General features: G+C 46.5%; 1 protein-coding gene and 1 long non-coding RNA gene across 9 annotated transcripts in view; one reads left to right on the plus strand and one right to left on the minus strand.

Moving 5' to 3' along the window:
* LOC310882857 (somatomedin-B and thrombospondin type-1 domain-containing protein-like) overlaps positions 1-20,033 on the minus strand; it is a 71,249-nt gene extending 51,216 nt beyond the window's left edge. For 6 of the 8 annotated variants that reach the window (XR_014573179.1, XR_014573180.1, XR_014573181.1 and 3 more), the window contains exons 1-4: positions 19,512-20,033; positions 15,736-15,930; positions 14,721-14,799; positions 12,288-12,464 (exon numbers count right to left, since the gene is read on the minus strand). Coding sequence is in view for 2 of the 8 variants with exons in the window: in XM_083802226.1 (XP_083658352.1) it covers positions 7,239-7,356; positions 12,288-12,464; positions 14,721-14,799; positions 15,736-15,930; positions 19,512-19,728 (786 nt within the window). In the remaining 6 variants the exon portion in view is untranslated. The other 2 variants (XM_083802226.1, XM_083802227.1) reach the window with 2 other exon arrangements.
* On the plus strand, positions 19,913-21,113 carry LOC310882864. Its single transcript, XR_014573206.1, has 2 exons — positions 19,913-20,049; positions 20,176-21,113. It is a non-coding gene; the product is annotated as an uncharacterized lncRNA (long non-coding RNA).
* Positions 21,114-21,364: the final 251 nt, after the last annotated feature.

A 21,364-nucleotide genomic window follows, 5' to 3' on the forward strand; every position in this document is an offset into this window, starting at 1 on the left:
ACAAAGACACAGTGACGCACACAGGGGCACTGCGAGGGCTGCCTGCGCTACCATATACACTTACTTCTCTGCTTTGACGTTTTCTGTTTGATGGCAGAAGATCAACCAGTTTTTGGAAGCAGAGATGTTTACGTTCACCGAGTCCTGCAGCTCCCACTACACTCTGTGGCTGAAGGTGGAAATTTTGCAAATTCTTTTCCATGCCATTTTTCTGCCTTTTTTTTCTTCAAACCATGCCTCACAGCAGGGGCCTGCTGGGGAGGTTTGCTCTGTCTGGCCAGGAGCTCTGCACCCCTGGCAGGGCACAGGGGCGGTTTCACATGTCCTCCCAGCAACCCGGCACCTCCGAACACAACAAGAAACAGTGACTGACACCAGCAGTGTGATTACTTCACAGCCCCTTGCTGGCAGCAGCCGTGCGGCTATAAGGGGTCATTCTGTGCCAGCAGTCTGACAGACACTCAAGCAGCATGGAAATCTGCAACTCGGTTTGGCAACCTCCCAGACAGTTACAACTTCATTTCCAGGGGAACCTATTCCTGCATCAAGCCCTGATATTCCCCCCGGTGCCCAGAGAGCTTTCCCTTTCTCACAACAAGGTTTGTTTCCTTGATAAAGGTAAGAAGAGGCAGCTTTACGCTGCACTTGCCCCCCGCCATACAAGTATGTCACCCTGGGCAGTGGCAGTGCTCCACGGGCTCATGTCCACGTGCTTACGTCCTTTTGGGTTGTCTGTTGGTCCTCAGGACGCTGTGTAGCTAAAACTTTCCCTTCTACCCAGCATAATAAACAGTGGTGCTTTTCTTGGAAATACTTAAGCTTTTTTTCTGGTTTTGGAAAATGAATGCCTTATGACTTTGTTCCTAAATTGAGCAGATAACATTAGTATTGGGAGGGCAGCATGCAGAGAGCACACATACCCACATACCTGTCGGGATTCACCCTTAGACAGATAAAGAGAGGAGGAAAAGGCAGGCAGGACACAAGCTCCATGGCTTTTACAACTCCACGTGACCAGCTCTTCCACCTGTGCTTACAGGCTGAGTTTTCACACTGCTGTGCCCAAATGAGCCCAGTCAATGCCCGCAGCAGGGAGCTGCGTGGGAGAAGTAACTCACGGGCCTCAGAACTGTGCCTGAGCACCATTTGTGAAACTACTCACTCATTTATCCCCTTGAATTGCAACTGAGCCTTAAGCCACGCTTCTTGTTAAAGCACTTCAGAGATCTGTTTCCATATTGCATCCAGCTGCTAGACAGTGTTAAAACAGAGAGGCAAAAAAAATCACAAACAATAACAGCATCCTGTTGACACCCCAGAGAAACCAAGTTTCTCCAGCTAGCATCCTCCTAACACAATCAGTGATTGTTCCTGGAAATGCTCTCCCCCATCAGACCGCTCATCCCAGCACCCACAATGCAGAAATGGGTCACAGGCTCTGTGTCAGGGCGGCCCACAACAGCTGCAGACACACCTGCACCCCGAGGGGAGGATGTCCAGCTGTGCTCTGTGCTCTCCAACATGAGCTTTGATGCTCACAGATCAGCCTGAGCTCACGGACGAGCAGAAAATCAGGGGATTAGAGGAGCCGGAGCAGCATCGGCTTTCCCCGCCAGCAGGAGGGGCTGAGCAATTCCTGGTTTTCAGACAGGTTCTGCTCCGTCTGTAAAGGGTTAGTGGGTGAAGCACGGCACAAGGAATAACCCACGAGTTGGTTCATTAGTTTGGGGAGTGGTATGAAGCAGAGGAAGGTTAAAGCCCATAGCACTGGCACCTCCCTACATCCTTCCAGCAATTCAGGAGCACAGGGCCGTTGGCACAGAGGGGCCGGGACAGGCCTCATGTAAAGTGAGCCCAGAGCATGCCCAGGAACAACAAGAAAACAACGCACGGAAACAGGGCCGTGCCTGGGGGCTTGCTTCAGCCTGAGGATGAGGGAAGGGGGATAAAAAGAAACCTCGTGCCCCATTTCCAGCCCAGGCCAAGGTGTGGAAGTCAGGGCTTAGGGAGAGCGCGGGGTCAGATGCTGTGTGTGAGCTTACGAAAAAAGGGCAATACTGTGATATTTACCAGCAGATGTGCACAAATTGCACCATGGTTCCGGCTTTCTCCCCTTTCAATATCCATCTAACACATTTACAAGATGAGGCCATGCACATCCCGCCCTAAACACGTGTCTGGGTCCCACTAACAGCACGGTGACCGAGTGCGGCCCTCACAGGAGGGCACAACGGGGGTACCACAGACTGGCGGCCGGAGGCCCCTGGGGATCAGAAAGGTGGGGAACAACCTGTATAAGTGAATGCTTTTCACCCAGCCTGAAATGGGAGAACCAGTGTTTAAAATGACTAACACAACCCAGAAAGCACCCTCTTGCTAATACTTTGTTTTTGTGGTTTGAAGCTGCAGCAGGCGTATTTACGGAACAGAATCACCTCTGCTGGTTCAGAACCTGCTCTCCTTTCTCACCTCTCCTCCTCCGCTTGCAGTATCACACTGTCACCAAGTAAATAATGTATCTGGAAAGGACTCTGGGGAAGCTTCCTCCAAAATAATTAAAAATAAGAACAAAAATAAATAAGTAAAAAGGAGAAGTCAGTGATCTTAATATTTAACTACTCAAAATATTCAAAATGAAGGACAAAAAAAAAAGCTCTGAAAAGCTAAAGCTAACAAACTCATTTATGGAAAAGCATTGCTAACTCCTACCATTCAAGCAGAACATACTCCACTACTCTGGCCACTGAGAAAAATTAAAAAACCAACTTTATCTTTAGAGCAAAAAGGATATTTTAGAAAATTAATATTTTTATTGGTGGTGGCGCTCTTTATCTTGGACTCCTAAGCTTTCTGGGCACATTTTATATCTTTTTTTCCAAATGCACAAGGACATTTTCCTTAAAAAAGGAAGCAGATCCTCATACATTCAGATAACTGCAGAAGCTGGGCCCCACATATCACTACATTCAGGGAGCTGACAAGCCCACTGAACATGCCATGGTGAAAAATGGTCTTTTACCATCTTCTGCATCTTCTGTTTCAAATGCAGAAAACGGGCTGAGTCACAGGCTAGACACTATAGGATTAGGGTGAAGAAAAGCAGAATTCTCCCAGGGCGTTCCTCCTTCTCCAACCCAAGACAATGAGAGATTTCCCTGCAAGTGAGAAAAATCACGTGGCTTCTTCAAAGGTCGTCTTAAATGATTTGTAAAATGTCCTGGATTTTTTGCTTGGTTTTTCATCATTAAAATTGAAATCCCTCAGCTGGAGAGCAGAGGGACCTCTAGTAACATCAGTAAAACTTAATTTTCCTTTTACAGAAATGCAGCTCACTGGTGCTTTGAATTTGTTTGCTCTTCCTTTCATCCGACGCCAGGCTGGAGCCTGGAAGGTGAGCTGCACGTGCACAACCGGCAGATCCTAACCCGTGGTGTCCAGCAGGATGATTTGAGAGACGAGGACTGAGCTCCTGGCTTCATGTACTTGCCGTGGGAGATGTTCTCCTGCTGATGCCCGATGGTGAGAGGTTTTTGGCGTTGTCATGGGAACAGCTGTCATCCGCAGGGAACAGCCTCAGTGCGAGGCTGCCTTTCTGGTTTGCTGTACAAAGCCATTTTCAGGAGTATTTTGCCTTGGGTTTCCATTAGTCTTATCTTTCCCAAAACCCAGGCTGTAGAAATTACAGAGATTATAATGATGGATGGTGATAAAGTCCCTAGAGGGAACCAGGCAGTGCTCAGTATTTGTCTACGCCATGAGCTAATTTTCACTTGCCTGGAAAGTGACCTGATAGCTTCATTACCTTCTTCTACTTAAAAGGCTCACTCTTGCTCTCTCTCTCACACTCTTGCATCTTTCCTTCCTTCCCCCAAGAATTCAGTAATAGGATTTGTTTGCAGTTACCCGAGGTGCGGAGGGGAAGCCAGCACACTGCACTGCCCTTTTTAGGATGTGCTGATGCACCGAGACATCTGCAATGTCTTGTTTCATCAAGCGAGGTAGAAATAGAGCTGCTACAAGGGTCTCTCACAGGCTAAGTCTTTCGTGCTCCTGCATGCCTAGGCTACAGTGACATTTGCAGAAGACTGGAAGCTCCACCATGCCACCATCAACAGCTCTTGTTAGGTCCTCCTGTTCCCAGCTCTCAGGGATGAGGCAAGGAAAACCCTGACCAACAAGTCACTGACCATAGCAACAGACAATTTTATGCTTACTGATTTAGTATCGTGGGTGTATCACAAGCAGTACACACACAAAAAACTACTATTGATTCTCTTCATAATGGTAGGAATAGCTTTCAGATATTTCAGACTTAGCCACATACGAGCCCAGTTATCCAAATAACTCACCTTTGATTTAAGAATAAAATGGGTGGTCAATTCAAAATGATGTTTTTCCTCCAGTATTTTCCCTGAAACAATAACTTGAAAATAATGAAGGGGGGGATTGAATGAATTATTTTGACTCAGATTGTTTCAACACAGAAACAGAAATCCAAAATCAGAAATCAATACATTTCACTTAGGAAGTACAAAACATTTTACCACTCTAAATCCCCCTCTTTTCTCTGTGTCCACCTATGAAGACAAATCAGCAAAATGCATGTATTCAAAGCAACTTCAGTCAAGTTAAAATGCATTTTAGCAAACCAACTCTGAACGTCAAAAAAAATAACCAAGCTCAGATCCTGTAGCAATCTGACCCAGAACATTATTTCTGAGCAGCCTATCCTCAAACTTCTCAACTCTCCATACCTTGCTCCACTCTCTTAAGAGACTGATTCTGCAAACTTTTTACACATCAAATTTATACTGAAACCAGCTAGAGTTTCCTACAGCTTCTACTGCAATAGAAAAAAGCATTACAAAAAACAAACAAACAAACAAACACCTCTTTTAAAGCTCACATTCTCAAGACACTGAAGCAGGAGCATAATCTTCTATTTCAGCAAGGGTTGGGGTCAGGGAGGCTGTTTCATACCATTTACACGTGGCAGGTGCCAACCACCATTTCCTAAAAGATCCACAACAGAATGGTTTAATGTCAGTACTAAACATTTGACATCAAATGCTATGACAAAAGTCTTATGCACAAATATAGTGCTGTATCTCTTAAGTACTTAATAGATGAAAGGGATTGCAATTAAAGTGCTTTAAGGTACCACATCATTTCATTGACTGGAATAAAAGCTTCTCCGACTTGACAATATCATGTGTAACTTTCCAATACAGACTCTTCCTACCTGGTTGGTTCTGATATTACAGGAGAGTGGCACCAGGGTGAACACTACATTTGGAAGACTGATTTTTTTAATCCTTACTAAGCAGAAATTACATCCTTTAGAGATTCATTACTCAGTTCTGAAAGCATCTGATATGAGAAGGGATTCACGTTGTCAAAAGTTGAGTTGATTTTGAAAGTGAAAAATGTTTCCAATAGCAGACTCCATTCTGTTGCTGAAATGAGTGGCTGCCTCTTTCGGTTCTTGTGGCCCAATACAGAGCTTCTGCAGAAGAAAGCCTTCCAGTGACTAAATACTACTATGATTGTGTATCTCCAGCAAGAAAAAGAACTTGACTTCCAGCTTGATCGACATTCCTCACTGCAAAAACCAAAATGCTGCACTCTATTTATTTATTCATAAGCCATTCCTCAGCAGATCACATCCCTCTGTTCACAAGCCAGCGAGTTTTCCTGAGCAGGCCACAAAGGCAGATTATGTCAGACAGTGAAGCACAAGCCTTTTTTTTTTTGTTAATCCTGTTACTCTGGGATGAGATCACCCCACCGTGAGTCATTAATTCACAGAGACAGCTTGTAACACACAATAAAAAGCGGAGCCTTGTTCTAGAATCCCTACTGCACTGCCCAGGAGGCATCGAGAGCTTTTAGGCCTCTCAGTACCATACTACACATCTATCTATCTGTCTGAAGCACTTATCCTCAGTGCCCTGTAAGATTTTCACAAAAGCCAATGTAGACTCTAGACGGGTTTCAAGACCCAAACCACAGGCCTAGGTTACAGATGGACTTGAGCATTAAAACTTTCTTCTGAACCCATCCCCAGCCACTCGGCTGGGTTTTGACGAATATAATTACCTAGATGCTTGCCACTGCAGTGCTCTGCCACAAGTCTTTTCTGTGCCTGGCCTTCAAGTTATAATTCTTTTAAAGAGATTCAGTTATGTGCACATTAAAAGAAATATATCCACTTCTGCATACTGGTAGGTCATGGTGCTCAACTTCCTTCTGTAAATCCTGAGTAGTTCTGGAATTGGACAGCAGCGACTTCTCTTACCTGCTGGAGCGCAGGAGCGGACAGCAAGATTGGCTGGAACAAATTAAGCAGGTTCAGAAACTAAAGAGATGGCACTACACAGGTTAATCAATCTCACACTGGGAGAACATCTCCAGTCTCTTTTATTTCCATTTATAGAGATGCGTGAACATAAATCACCAGAATATAAAGAAAATATTTTCCAGTTAAAAATACAAGGCTACAGCCGGCCCCTCCAGGTACAGCTGGGATGATTTGCTATTTAGAGTTCCAGGACAGCACTGCATTTTGGGGCAACTCCAAGATGCTCCTTGAAACCTGAAGTCAGGGACCCATTTATCCCTGGTACCTTCTATTCTCACAGATCTGAACAGGCTCATTTCTAAGTTTTTCCATTATCTCAGCAGCACAAGATCAACCCTCTGTAAGAGTGAGGATCAATATGGAATGAGGATCGATATGAAATGATGAGACCGGGGGCAGGAGGAGGGAGGCGAACAAAAGGGAAAGATATATAAGCACAAGCATCCATGAAGAAATACTACTGCCATGAAAAGAAGGCACTTGAGTTAAATCATTCTGCTGTTGATTTTTTCAGTAGGACTTTAGAAAATAATCATTAAACTTGGGTTTATGTGGGCTTTTTTGTCTGCTTTCTTATGTGAGGATGGGAGGGTTAATTTGAAAGAAGACAGCAGGGTCAGAAAGGCCTCTCTCAGGCAGAAGAGGCTACAGGAATGGATATACAGAAAGAGGCTGGCACTTCACTGCCAGCCTGATTTCTCTGGAAATTGAGGAGTACACATGAACAGAGATGACCCAGTGCAGACAGCAACCTCTTGAACATAAGCAGCATAGCCTCTGACATGGAGAAGTCATTGTTTTGGCTGTGATTGCTCTTGCTGCTCCGTGCTTGTGCCAGATGACTGTCACACCACTTGCTTGCTGAGACCGTCAGAGGTTAGATGAACAAGAAGCTGTGAACAGAAGGACAGGAGCAAGTGTCCAGCTGGCGAATTCTCTTCCAGGTTCCCCTGCATCGAGGGTTCCCTACTGCTTGCCAGTGCAACAGCTGATTCCTGAAACACAAGCATAAGAGGGAGAAAGTCACCATGCTGCACTCCTGCTGCAGGAAGCCACTTATACAAGCAGGACTTAAATCACTGAGTCAGTGCCATTCAGTTTGCTAACATCAGTTTTCACTCCATAGACCCAATTCTCCCTTTCTGCTGCTGTAAAGCGGCAGCAGGCAGTCATCCCCACAGGATTACAATAGTGTGAAGCAGTCCTCACAGGAACACTGGACTGAAAGAAGCCAGAGCAGCACATATTGCAGATGCTAAGTCCAAAATGATTCACAGAAACATTCCTTTCAAGGTGTCCATCTTTGCATGCAACAACTCACGAAATGCTCCCACAGTCCTGTAACTCCTGTACTGAAACACTTGACAGGCTGCACAGCGAGCAAAATCTCTTTGTGTTTTCCTTTCTGTGCTCCCCTCAGCAGGCAGAGCTCTGTTGCCATCGAAGGCCACTGAGATGCTGAGTGAGTACCCAGCACACATAATCCACAGCACATATCCATGTGAGTAGGTGCAGGGACGTGAGCATCTCTGTATAACCACGTCAGTGGACCATCTGCTAAAGTCCTTCTACCTTGCTAAGAGCTGCACGCCAACACAGCTTCTTGATTGCAGCTGGCTGGAGGTACCAGACCTTCCTTCGTTGGAACAAGGCTACTGACAGGTCTCTTAAGAAGATGAAAAACAAACGAACAAAAAAACCCACAACACTGTTCCCTCAGGCAGTCCATCAATACATTGACCAGAACTGAATAGACAAATATCCTATTAAAACAACCAAGCAGATCTATGGGCTGTTTTTCACAATCAGTGGCTGCAGAAGAAATGCTGGCCAAAGAGCCACAGAAACTAAAAATCTGCTATAGCAAAGGATCACTGCAGGCAGTAGCAGCACAGGCTTTGATACAGATACTCCCTCATGAGCACATAGACCTGGGCTTGAACAGGAGACTTGTAAAACCCATCTCCACAAGCAGCTGGAGTACAAGGAACAAGACACGCAGTGTGTTCCTTCCCATAAATCATCACTTACTAATTTAAGGGAATTCCTCACATCAGTGTGTCTCAGACCTGTCCTTCGGAGAAGCACAGATACCACGATCTCCAGATATCCTCTTGCCCTATGCAGAGGGCTGTCAGCAGAACAGTCCAACAGATCCCTAACTTCTGCTTGTTTTATAGTTCCGTGGAAACTGGAATTAGTGCTGTAGCTCCATGAAGATAACTCTGCCCTTGGCTTAATGAGATGTCATGCTCCAGAGCAGGGTTTTATGCATCACACATGGTTGGAAGAAGACTCACTGTATTTTTCTTCTGGCTTCAGGTCATTTCAAAATACCAGAATCTACACAGGGAGGATTAAGATCCCAGATAAAGCAGGCTGCACAGAGCAATCCCATCCCCTTCAAAACTTGGGCTGCAGCTTTACCTTTAAAAGGCTTTACTCCTCAAACACATAAGCTAAACTTGCCAATTCCAGCCTTGCTGGTGGGGAAGGCAAATACTGCCTTTGCTATAAATCAAGTCCATCCATTCTCTTTCTTTCCCCCCCTCGCCACGAGCATGGGCATAAACTACTGCAGTCTGGACATTTATGTGCTACAACCGCTACAGCTTGCTCCAGATGATGAAGAGCAGCTGATCCTCCTAGACGCAGGCTGAGTAACAGTTTCACAGATGTCAAGTTTGCTGCATTGTGCTTTATTTGTAGATCTTTCAGAAGATGATCCAAAATTAACAGATCAATTTCCTGGCTCAATGCTCTGCATTGTTTATCTCTTAACCTTCTAGAAGGAGGAAGCCGATCCAAGCAATTGAATTACCCCTGATGGCCACAGAGATCTGGAAATAAATCAAATATTTTGGGAAACCTCCTGAGCTTGCACACATTTCACAACGGGGGTTAAAATGAACTAGCATCTTCTACAGAGTGGGAGACAGGTGGAAGGCATAGATAACAAGCATCTCTCTTCAACTTGACGCATTTATAAGCCAGACTCCACTTAGACATTAGACGATAATTAGGAAATACTCATCAAAATATACCAGCATTGCTGAGTTTATTTTAAACTCTGTCAGATGTTTTCCTTCCTGAGAGTCACTCTTGGAACAATATCTCAGGGAGCTAAATGCTGGCACAAGCTGCCGAACTGACAGCGCGAGAGAAGCAAAGCGCAGGCACGGCGTGGGTGTGACGGAGCAGCAGCTGTGCATGCTTCCCCGCAGAGCCTCAGCCAGGAGCCCAGCAGACCCAGGGCAGTGTGATGGCACAGGGCAGCTGGTGTAACCACTGCTCTGAGATCACCAGCAAACCACCAACAGCTCCCCAGCAGGGTGGCTGGCAGAGTTACATAGGTGAAAATTCGAAATGAGAGGGAACTGAGTATACGGCCAGACTCATGAGCGGATCTAGGTGTACTCACACATGCTGCATCCTAAGCTCTGGCATCAGCTTTGGCCTCCCACCATCCCTTTTCTCAGGGCAGCAGTTGCCTTCCCATCTTCTTCCACTGTTCTTTCTAAGCATCACACTTACGCTCTCCACATCTGGCCAGCAAATCCCAGCCTGAACAGCTTGCCACACGTTCCTCTCACAGCACTGCTCCATTCCAACACTGCACGCTCAGATACGTCCACTGACTCTGACAGAAGGCAGAAGCCTTTTCACAGACATTTTCCTCACCCTACTCAACGGTTGTCCCCACCAAGAGTCCTTTCCTCCACGTAACCTGGTTTAAAAAAAGTATATTATTTCTGGAAACTCTAATTAGTTATAGTTAGGTAATAGCTCTGTTCATATAAAGAATACCTGTATTAAATATTTAGGATGTTGATATCATGTAAATCAAGCAAGGTGTCCAGCCCTAGACAAGAATCAACTTGATCCACCACTGCAAGGTCACAGTGTTGAGCACCAGACCATGCCATGAAGGTTCTCTAGTGGATGTGTGGGGGTCATCTACAAATCCATGTGAAACGTAAGGGAGGCTTCACACACACACACAAGAGGAGGAAGCTGCAGACCAGACATCATTCATGTTCCGCCAGCCATTTGCCTGCTCATCTCTGCCAAAGCTGCCCAGCACTGCCAGTCCAAGGAGGCGTGAAGTACGTCTCCATCGTCCTGCAGACATGAGCTTTGCCCACTGCTCAGGCCAGCCCGCGCCAGCACTGCAAGCCTACATTGCTACCCTGGTAATGAACTCAAGTGAACACACACAGTACTTCAGCTTGGCACACATAGAACTCATACCTGCCCAGAAAAATGCCACAGGCATGACTTCATTTGATATTATAGGCAGTAACACTGGAGGGGTGAAAGTTTACTGTGTTAAAAGTTGCTTTCCCTGCTGGTTCTCACATGCCTGTAATGAAACGGACCCACCAATTTATCTTCCAGACCTACAGCAAGTCTCTGGGAACAATTCCTAGGCTCTGCTCAGTTCCAGTGGATCCAAACCAGCTGCTAAGACATGGGCCAAGTCCTAGTTCACTGAAGTCTGTGAACCAGTCACCATCCACTCCAATTCCATTATCACTTCCCATGTTGGCAGGCTGAAGGCTGGAGATGGATCAGGTCATCATTCCTGAGGGACACAATCATATTGAATTTGCACAACTATTCCACATACAGTGTTGTTCACCCAATAGCTAGGCAAATGAAAATGCCCTCCTCCTCTTTTTGCAGGCCTGTGAGGAAACAAGTTTCTGAATATACTTTTTATTTTGCTTAATCTGACGTTCCTGTCAGGCTCCAATGTTTTTGTAAAATAACATTATTGTAAGCTTTTAAAATTATTTACATATTGAATGCAAGAAAGAGTTTTTCCTGGCCACACCAGTTAGACTTTTTCCTCTTTATATAAAAGCCTTTTGGAACCTTTGTACATAACGAGCTGAGGCAAGGAAGGAAAAGAACCTTACATGATTTCCTCTTACTAAAAGCCTGAGACAAACCCTGATAAAAGGACCACTATTGGCAGTCCTGCTAGTGCAATACTTTGTGTGCTTAAAGCCTAATAAACCTAGTTTAGAGTTCCTAAGTCAAATGAGCACGCTTATTTCAACCTTTATACATGTTTTTAAAATATCACTCCCCACCACTGACAGACAATGACTTTCTCAGTCAAGGCTGTTTTGCAGTTTCATAGGATGCCTTTAATAAACCAACCAGAGGGTTAAATTCCAAGAGTATCAGGATAAAAGCAAGGCAGAAGCTGTGCCTCCGATGACTACAGCAGAGGCTTGGGAGCCAGGACTCCTCTGTTGCTGGCTCTGCCACAGATGCGTTTCACAGCTTCAAGCCATTCCCTTCATCTTCCATCTTCGCTAGAGTCTACCCAACCTGTACAACTTGGGTGGTCTCCATCAATCGCCCCAAAGCATTTTCAGCTTTCCAGGGAAAGGATGCTGAAAGTGCAAGGAGTTAACAGTATTTCCATCCAACCTCAGGTGCCAGCCCTTACCCCAAGTCCCTAAGCCAGCTACCACTTGCCAGGAATATTCATAAATGGTCACTTGTAGGGAAAAAAAATTCTCAGTGCTTAACAATTTGTTTTATTTGACATCTGACAGAATCGTTAACTTTGGAGGTATGGTTGAAGTGTCTTTAAAACACCAGCAAAAAAACCCACACAACTGTTCCACTTAAAAGTCAGTGAGATTTAGCAGACTAAGAGCAGGGACTCCCACAGTCTAGACCTCTCTCTGCCACTGGTTTAATACACTACCTTCACCAGGATATTTCATCTCTGCAAGAAAGTGATTAGAGCATTTCCAGCGTAACTCACAGTATGCAACGAGGATCACCACTTAATACATGTACAGCGCTTCAGCGAGCTGAGTGCAGCACATTATGAAACTGGAACAAGCAGATCAAGGGAGAAAAACACAAATTCCAACATGAAAAAAGAACCCAAAACTCTTACTTTTTGCTTCCGCTGCCATCCCCGTAGCAATGTAGACTCTTGGAATCTAAAGCTGGGTGCTGACACTCCACGCAGACGGTGTGGCCCTCCCTGAGATACTGCATCCAGTGAGTGTACGAGTGGTGACTGTGCAAGCAGGCCGGTGTGATGGCCACAAGCTGGAATTCGACACAGTATCTGCAAGCAAAATAACCAACTAGGTTAGTGCCTTCCACGGGACAGTAAGAGCAAGATGAAATTCAGTGACTACAGATTACTAATTAGAAACAAACAAACAAAATCCAGCACCCAAGGCTATGAAAAACAGAACATGTGAAGTAGCTGTATTCTGACAAGCTTAAACGGGGAGTAAAGCCACTCTGTGATGCTTTCAACTCACATATCAAATAATAGCAGGTATTACCAACACCTCTTTTTTAAATGGAGATGCAAACAGGTCAAGCATTTGACTAAAGCCAAAAACCAACAGGGCCAGATCTTCTGATTCCATGCCTGGTATCTATTTGCTCAGCCACACTTCTCCATCATCTGCTCTCAATTACTTACAATGAATTTTGTAGAGTGATTTGTGATGGGAGCTAAGATTTGGTCCGTAAAGGATTTCCTTGCAATGATCTCCCTCCTAAGAGACAGTGAGGTTGTCATGTCTCATTACAAAGACTACCAGACTGACATGGCACTTCTGCTCTGCTCAGACTGCTCTGTGCTTCTGCTTCTAACCAAACCTGGCAGGAAAGCTGAAAAGACCTGGCCTTGTTTGAAGGGGAAAACCAAGGAAGTTTGGTAACTGTCTACAAACACAGCAAAGAATTGGGTTCCAGTCTAGACTGGTTGTATATCAGTTATCACGGGGATTTCCAAACACCTTCAAGTGAACTGTGCGAGCAGCTTGCTTCCCTGCCTTATCTGAAAGGGAGCAGGAACAAACGCGTGCAGTAGACCTGTGCTGACATTTCAGAATTTTACAGGGAGAAGACTCAACTAACTATGAGTGCAAGGGAGGCACACTATGGAAATGCTTACATGTGCAACAGCATGTGGGGAAATAAATCAACAAGTGTTTGGTTACTTCGCACTGCAAGAGCAGTTCTGGGAAACTACACACCATTCACAGGAATGGCAGCTCTCCACAAGAACCAAGTGAATCATCAGGGACTACAATAAAATTCCGTGGAGAATAACCACCCTACAAAGCTGTGTGCAAGGGCTAATAGGATGAAAGACAACCTTTCATACCAGCACTGTGTTGCTGCAACTAATGACCCCAACTGGGAAAGATGAGGACTGGGAAGGTCGATGCCAGCCCTCTGTATTTGGGGCACCAGCCTGGAGGCAGTTCAGCATGCACAGAGCAGCTGTGTCTCAGTGGGTAAAACGCAACAGATGGTTTTCTGCACAACCCCGTCTGTACCTGTGCTGTGCAACAGTACCACAGAAGAGAACGGGCAGCATTACAGCCAAAAGGAGCTGAAATGGGAGGAGGAAGGGTTTCCCATGCAACAAGATAGCAGATTCTGTCCCCTTAGAATTTATTCTATTTACATAGAACAGTGCAAACAGCACCTGTTTCCACTTCTGACACCAAGGCATCATCCCTCAGGTTAGCAGCTCTCACCAATGCTACTGGGGGCTCAGCATTAACCATCAGCAGCCAACAATAGCTATAACATATTTCTATTCCATGACGCTTGTCTCCATTATACAATTAAAGACTGAACCTCAATGACATATAGATAGAAAAGAAACCCTGGATTAGGAACACTCTTCTCTCTCATGGCAACTAGTAAGGACCAAGGCTCCTGTAAGGCTGGTGTTAACAAGTTTTCCAGTCAGTGAGTATCTTAAGGAGAGACATGCTCGACTTACGCTGGTTAAAGAAGTAGCACAAGTGTCATCTGTCAGGATTGCTGAGCAGGTGCATCACACTCCAGTGCCCACAGTCTGACAGCATTAGCTCTTGTAGAGTATATATACAATGTATGCTTATAGTAAAGATGCGTGTATAAATATTAAATATGGTCTCTGGTTAGGAATCTTTTCAAGAAGCAGTCTAATTAAGAACAGCCACAAAACTTTCAATGGTTCCTTGCCAGACATCCTGCCATGAAGACAAGCACTGAGCACTCCAACTGGACATTGAGAAGAGCCAAAGTGACTGGTCTTTGGCTTACTGACCACCCAATCTCAGCTCATGACATCACTGCTGTTTAAGATCTGAATTTCAGCCTTGCACTGGCCTTACATCAAGGCAGTCCAACAACTTTCAGGTTCACTGCAGATATTGCTGTTGCTTAGGGGAGAGCAGCACCCTGCTCTAATGAAGTGCTCTTGTCCTGATGGTCCTTATCAGCAGGATGCTGGGCCCTGAACTGCTACCAGAAAGATGTTCAAGGTGGAGTGTGACTGTGTCCCTGTGCAGAGCCTCCAACTTACCCCACTCTTTCATTGCCGTCATCTGCAGCTCTTTTTTTCCTTGCTTTTCCAAAACCTCCTGTTGTTATTAACGCGGGGACTGCATATATCAAAGAGAAAAAGTACACTGAGTAAGTGATAACACCGCACTGAGGCTGTCAATGTCTGCAAAACAGTGAAGCTGGACCTTTAATTTCATATGGTTTTATCTTTGGCAGGACAGAAAAACAAATATAACCTTGTATTTTCGTATTATCAGTGACCACCAAACATTTCACTGAGAAGAGAATCTGTATACCTACTATATTTTTGCCTGAGTAGAGCAAGCCTTTGCATCTCTGAAGTAGAGTAAGGCACTCCCAAAAGACCGAGCGGGAGGCAATATTCACTTAATGCCGACCCTGAAGAGGTTTGGAAAAGCCAGTTGTAGCTAGAATTCAGACTGGACAGATTTTGACCCAAAAATAACAGTAAAAAAATCATGAGCAGTTCTTCTAAAAATCAGCAAAGGTATGTCATAAAAACTTAACCAGAACAAACTCAGATCAGGCATTTCTCCACAAACCAGCAGGAGGTTTCCTCTGCATGCACACTGCTCCAGTGCAGAGAAGTCATACCTTGCCTTTGATGGGTATTGCTCCTTCATGACTTCTTACAGATGACTCATTAAAAGAAAAAAAAAGTGCTCAACACTCACTTCCAGAAGTTTTAAACTAGCATTAATCTACCAACTCTATCAAAAGTGCCAGAGATTTACAGTTGTATAAGTGAGAACACAACAGGTCTGTAATATTTCACTTTTGAAACACACCAGACCACAGCAAACGGCAGGCGCTATTTTTAAATATTGTCCCAGGAAGGATATCTCTAAACCCCTGCGTGAAGAGCTCAGTTCTCAGTTACACCAGACAGGCCCAGAGCTAATCTGCTGGTGTCTGAAAACAACACTTTTCAAACACAATAAAGACCAAGCCTGCTGGCCTAAACAAGAGTCGTCCCCCTATTACCAAGACACTTACATTTTCAGTGGACTTACTCAGGGACTGCTTGCACTCTGTTCCTTGCTGAGTCCAGTACTCCACGCAGCCAGCCCTCTCCTCCAGAGGAGGGCATACCTCTCCTCCGTTCCTGGGCTCCTGGATGACATGCCTCCTCCGAACACGGTATGTTGTCTTGCAAGGCTCTGCACAGCCGCTCCAGACGCTCCACTGAGATACAACACAGGGGATAACTGGAAGAAGAGTAAGAAACAGGAGTGTGAAACATTACAGAAATGAGGCAAGCAACGTGCCTTCTCCAGAAAACGCTTTTTGACACAGTTCTGTACCACCTTCCTTTTTTCACACCTGTCCCAAAGTTGTGCCGGGCAGTTTCCAGTAGCTCTGTTCCCAAGAGTCATCTGGCCAGAAGTTCCAGCCAGCCAAGCCAAGTCAAACTACATGGGGCCACTCACCTCCCTCTAGCTACGCTGCTGCAAGCCTCCAATGCAAACTGGCACCTGCACTGAATGAACTGGAAACTTCTAAATTAGACTAGGTCAAACTGAGTTGTAAGAAAAGAGGAGGATAAAGAGGACAAGGAAAGGAAACCCTTCACCCATGTAAGGCCTAAAAATCTTACTGATTTCTCTTGTCAGGTGTCACACATCAAATGACAACCAGCCATGGAGTCTGAACCACTGCATGGCTGGCTGGAGTTGGTGGCAGTGTTCAACAAGTGAAATACAATACAATAGCTTCTACCTTGTACATGTTGCAACCAATTTCAAGACATTTATCCAGAACTTCAAATTTTGGGAATCTTTAGTAAGTAATGCATCAAAAATCTTCATGTCCTTGAGCATCCCTACCTGCTCTCACACGGTATCCTTGGTACCAAACTCCAAAGCTTCAGCTTGCAAGCAGCTACAGAAACATCTTCCCTTAGCATTTATTATCCCATCCACTCACTCTAAAACACACCGGTATCATTCCCTATGTCGCATATCCCCTTTTGTGATCTCTTCCCCATGAGCATGCCCATAGTTGAGCTTCATCTGGAGAGAACTATCCAGAACAACAGAGGACATGCTCAAGAGCACAACAGCATTCACCTGCTGGCCTCTCTCAAAGGCAACCTGGTACAATAGCCCAATAATATACTTAATCAATTGTACTTAACCAACACAACCTAAACATCAAAAACAACACATCCAGAAAAAAAACACTTGCAGGTAAGCCCAGTCTTCTACATTGTTTGGATCTATATAAGAAATACAACTTGAGAAAATCATGCCTTGCTCAGATATGCCACCAGCAGGATTATTCACTCAGCTCACTTCCCATCACGTTCTGCCTATTTCTTTATAGCCAAAAAGACTGGACAGAGAACTGTACTTTTTCTTGGTATTGTCCACAGAAGCATTTTAGATTTTAAATCTGGCAGGAAAAAGAAAAAAAAGGAAATTTGTATCATTATGCCCAGGTCAGTGTTGCTGATGCGGTAGGTCTGACACAGCCACACAGAGTATCAGAGGTGGGTTTAGCATGTGTGTATTCACATTTTCCACTGACTCCAGTAACTACTGCTTTTGCAAATATTTAGGCAGAAGAAGTGCGATTCCTGTCCTCCCTGAGCCTTTCATCTTCTTGGGTGGCGCTTCCAACCAGCAAACAAAATTTGGACTGAGCACAAAACTCTTAGGAGGACCAAGTGAATGCAGCGAGCCTTCCACTGGCCAAGGGAGAGCAGGGGCACATCAGGGAGCACCGCCTAGCTTCACTGTCCCTGCAACGCTCCTGAGAAACAATTCTGTGGACGCTAAACCGTACATTTATTATCACAGCATAGGAAGACTACCTGCCAGAGAACTGCCAAAACATTTCACTGCTTCTGTGTCCACACTTCATCTATGAACCACACCATCTGACCTGACTTAGCAGAAGGCAAAAGGACACCAGAATTCCAGCCTTGGCTGCTCTGGCATCTCTCTTTCTCCCGGCAGGACACTGGCTGGCCTCCACTGTAATTGTGTCTGGCCAGCCCTTCTGCTCAGGAACTCCTGGCGGGTATCAGTGGGAACAGAGCCTCACATGCCTTTTGTAATTAACTGTGCCTCACAATTCAATCTTCCCTGCCTGGCTGAAACAGTAACAGGAGCACACGGGTGCAGAGAAGCTGGGATGTCACTGTTTTGATTACATCCCTTCTTCCCTAATGTTTTCAGAAACTTTAGGAAGATTTTTCATATGCTTTTCTTTTTTGTCCAAAGGCACCACAAACAGTTTTTAAACCTATTCAGAGATTTATCAATTATCTAACAGATTGAGACATTTCATAGATGCAGCGATGTACCACAAGAAAAGCCTGTGCATCAGCTTGTATGCTGCACGATGTTACGATCCTTTTGTGCATTATATTTTGAATCTTCTGCCCTTTTCGGTTTCATTTGGCCTCAGATATTAACGTCTTTGCCTTCATATTTTGCTTTAAAGTTACTTTGATAAAGTAGCTCTGTAGCGATTGGACAAAAAGAAAACTGCAGAAGAAAGGCCAGGCTACAAAGACAACACAAATCAAAGCAGAGCTGGGTCCCTTCCATGCAGCACAGAGGGACCACAAGAAGAGGGCAGCGGTATCGTGCCACGCACAGAGCCAGTCCCCAGGACCCATGCAAGCCAGCAGGATGCTGCCGTACCGCCGGAGAGCCACGGGACGGCACCGCCGAGCACCGTGCGACACCAGGGACACCACGGGACTGGAGCCGTGATCGCCCTTTGCCATTTCCTCATGAGGTGTAAGCACCTGCAAACACATGTCTCTTACCGCCCTGCTGTAACACGAACGGGGTGCATGAGGGGTTCCTACCGACGCCGGCTATCCCGGAGTACTGCCGAAAGCAGCGGGAGCAGAGGAGAACAGCCAGCAGGGCTGGGGCACTGCTGTGACAGCCTGGGGCCAGGCCAGCATGCTGCAGGGGGGGGTCCCATCGCTGTCCTGCTCACCGCTGCCTGCTGTGCCCAGGGGCTGGTGGGGGTCTCCTTGTTCACAATTTGTCTAAAGTGCATCGGGATGATCTTATTTCCTTCCAACTTCAGGATGAACTTATTTCCTACCTGCCTTCCTGCTCTCTCTTGAAAGGAAAAAGGCAATTGAATCACAGGAACGTCAGCCTGAAGCAAAACTGCGCAAAGGCACAGCTATGCAGGTTGGAAAATAAAAAAAAAGCCATTACGTGAGGGGATAAGTCTCCTCGAGGATGCTATTTGTGGGAAAGGGATATGGGATTGCACCACTCACTAAAATAACTGATCTCCTTAATACACACCTGTACTTTACCAGCAGACGTTTACGGAGGGCATGCTGCCCGCCGCCCCCGAGGCTCAGCAGCACGGGCACTGCGGGGCTGCACAGATCAGCATGAGCAGTGGGTTTGATCCCACTCATCGTTACCAGCCCCCACAGGCACAGGGACAGGGGCTTCTGAGTCAGGAAACGTCCCATTTCACATGTGTAAACCCGTCAAGTCGCTCAACCTCCCATTCACCACTCAGAACAGCGGAGCGAACTCCCCCCTTCAGGGTTATTTTGGGGCTCGGCTCCCACTCCAGCTCGCCGAGGCAGGCACGGCCGTACCTTCCACCAACCCCACACACACCCTGACGCCCCCTGCCCATGGCACCTGGGCACCTCCAAGCCTTGGTGTGGAGCAAAGCTCCCCAGTTCGGCCACCCCACGCCCCCTCTCGCCATCCCCACACCCGTACCTCAGCCCTGCCCGGTGCGGGACACCTCCGAGGAGGACGGGCAGCGGGGCACCGGGAGCCACACTCACCTGGGCAGGCCTGGGCATAGTCGTGGCAGCAGTCGAGGGTGTGCTCGCACGCCTGGTCGCAGTAGCAGGGCCCGTAGGAGCCGTCGGGCCGCCAGCCGGTGCCCAGGCACGACGGGTCGCGGCCGGGGCAGCACAGCCCGAGGGCGGCACAGCCGGCGGCGGCGCGGCGGGGCAGGGCCAGCAGCGCCAGCACCAGCGCGGCGGCACGGCTCGGCATGGCGGCCCGGCACGGCCTGAGGGACGCCCAAGGGGAGGCTCTGCCCGGCCCCGGCTCCTTTCGTTACTCCTGGGCTGCTGCGGGGGGAAGGAGCCGGCCCGCCTCCCCCGCGCCCCGGCCCCGCCGCTGTGAGGGGAAGGCACCGGGCAGGGCCCGCCCGGCCTCCCGCGGGGTGCCCCGGGGCCGGGGCGCGGCGGAGCCCGGGGGCGGCTCCCGGCCCGGGGCCGTGGGTTCAGAGCCGGCTTCGAGAGCCCTCGGGCGGCTCTTGGTGCTCCTGCCGGGGCCCGGGTGCCTCCCGGCCTTCGTGGCAGCTCCCCGAAGGTGCTGCAGGGTTTTGAAGGGGGTCGTTTCTGCACTGACTGCTAGCGCTCGCCAGCCGAATTATCGTGAGGAGTGTCAGCAAAACCAACCAAAAGAGACCTTTTTGGTTTTTTTTTTTTTCCCCAGATTTGACTCCAGCATACCTCAGGAGGCATTAAAAACCTGAAACTACTCCTCTCCCGGTACAGTACAGCAGCTTACAAGAAAGACAACCCAGCTGGCTATAGTGCCTCTCTACAGAGCTACTCTGAATTTTCTGCTTACTTTCAAATGCAAGAAGCTTAAAGTGATTAGAGCCACTCCTGTGAATTATTTAGCTATTCAGTGGGATGCTAAAGGCTTTACTGTAACTTCTTATCAAACAGACGTGCTTTAAAATATTGATCACAACAGATGTTCTACCTTGCCGAATACTGTACTGGGATTTATAAAACCCACCCACTGATTTTTTGCGACTGATTATGCTGTTGTACTAATGGTGGGTACGGGCAGAGTGTTCCCACTTCAGCGATATTGCAGCAAAGATGCTTCTAGAAAAAAAAATAATAAAAAAATAAAAACACGAATATTGCTGGACAGGCTAACACTTTCATCATGCGCAGTGCTGGAGGCATGGGAGCAGAGAAGACCTGGCATCGCACCAAACCAGGCATAACATGGTAAAATCTTCCAAAAAGATAAGGATTAAAAGGAACTTTAGCTTCTTTGTGCTTCCCTAGATACCTGTATCAAGGAAATGATGTCTCATTTTCTTGGCAGTGGTCAGATATTGCCGCCTTGGAAATCATACACGTAACAAATCCTACAGTGGGTAAGAGACAAAAAGCCCATGAGAGGAAAGAGAAGAGCACTAAAAATTAGAGGCCATAGGGTCTAGGAAGAAATTTAAAGATACCAGGTGTTAATTCCTGTTTCTGCCAATGAGTCACTCACTATGTGACCGCAAGTCATTTAATCAATGTATGTCTCATTCTTGATCTAGAACAGGAAGAACATTCAAAAGGAGTCTGCATTACTCAACTAATTAGTCAACACAAACAGAGGACTGTACGGCTTTTGCACAATTAACCGAGGGGCAGTAATAGAGAACACTTCCCAGGTGTTTCTGTTTCCAGCACTGACGCTGCCGTGCTCCAAGTTGGGGTAGGAGGAATACAACCATATTATTCTGAGACACACAAAACTGACTGAAAAAAAATTACTTTCAGAAAACAGTGTTCTCATATTAAGACTGCAATTTTGACTGTTCCTGTACTATTAGGAAAATCAGATCTGGGTCCAGATGAACCTGGGGGTTTACATTCAATACACCCCC

This window comes from Anser anser (assembly GCF_964211835.1).
Source record: "Anser anser genome assembly, chromosome: 16".
Taxonomy (NCBI): domain Eukaryota; kingdom Metazoa; phylum Chordata; class Aves; order Anseriformes; family Anatidae; genus Anser; species Anser anser.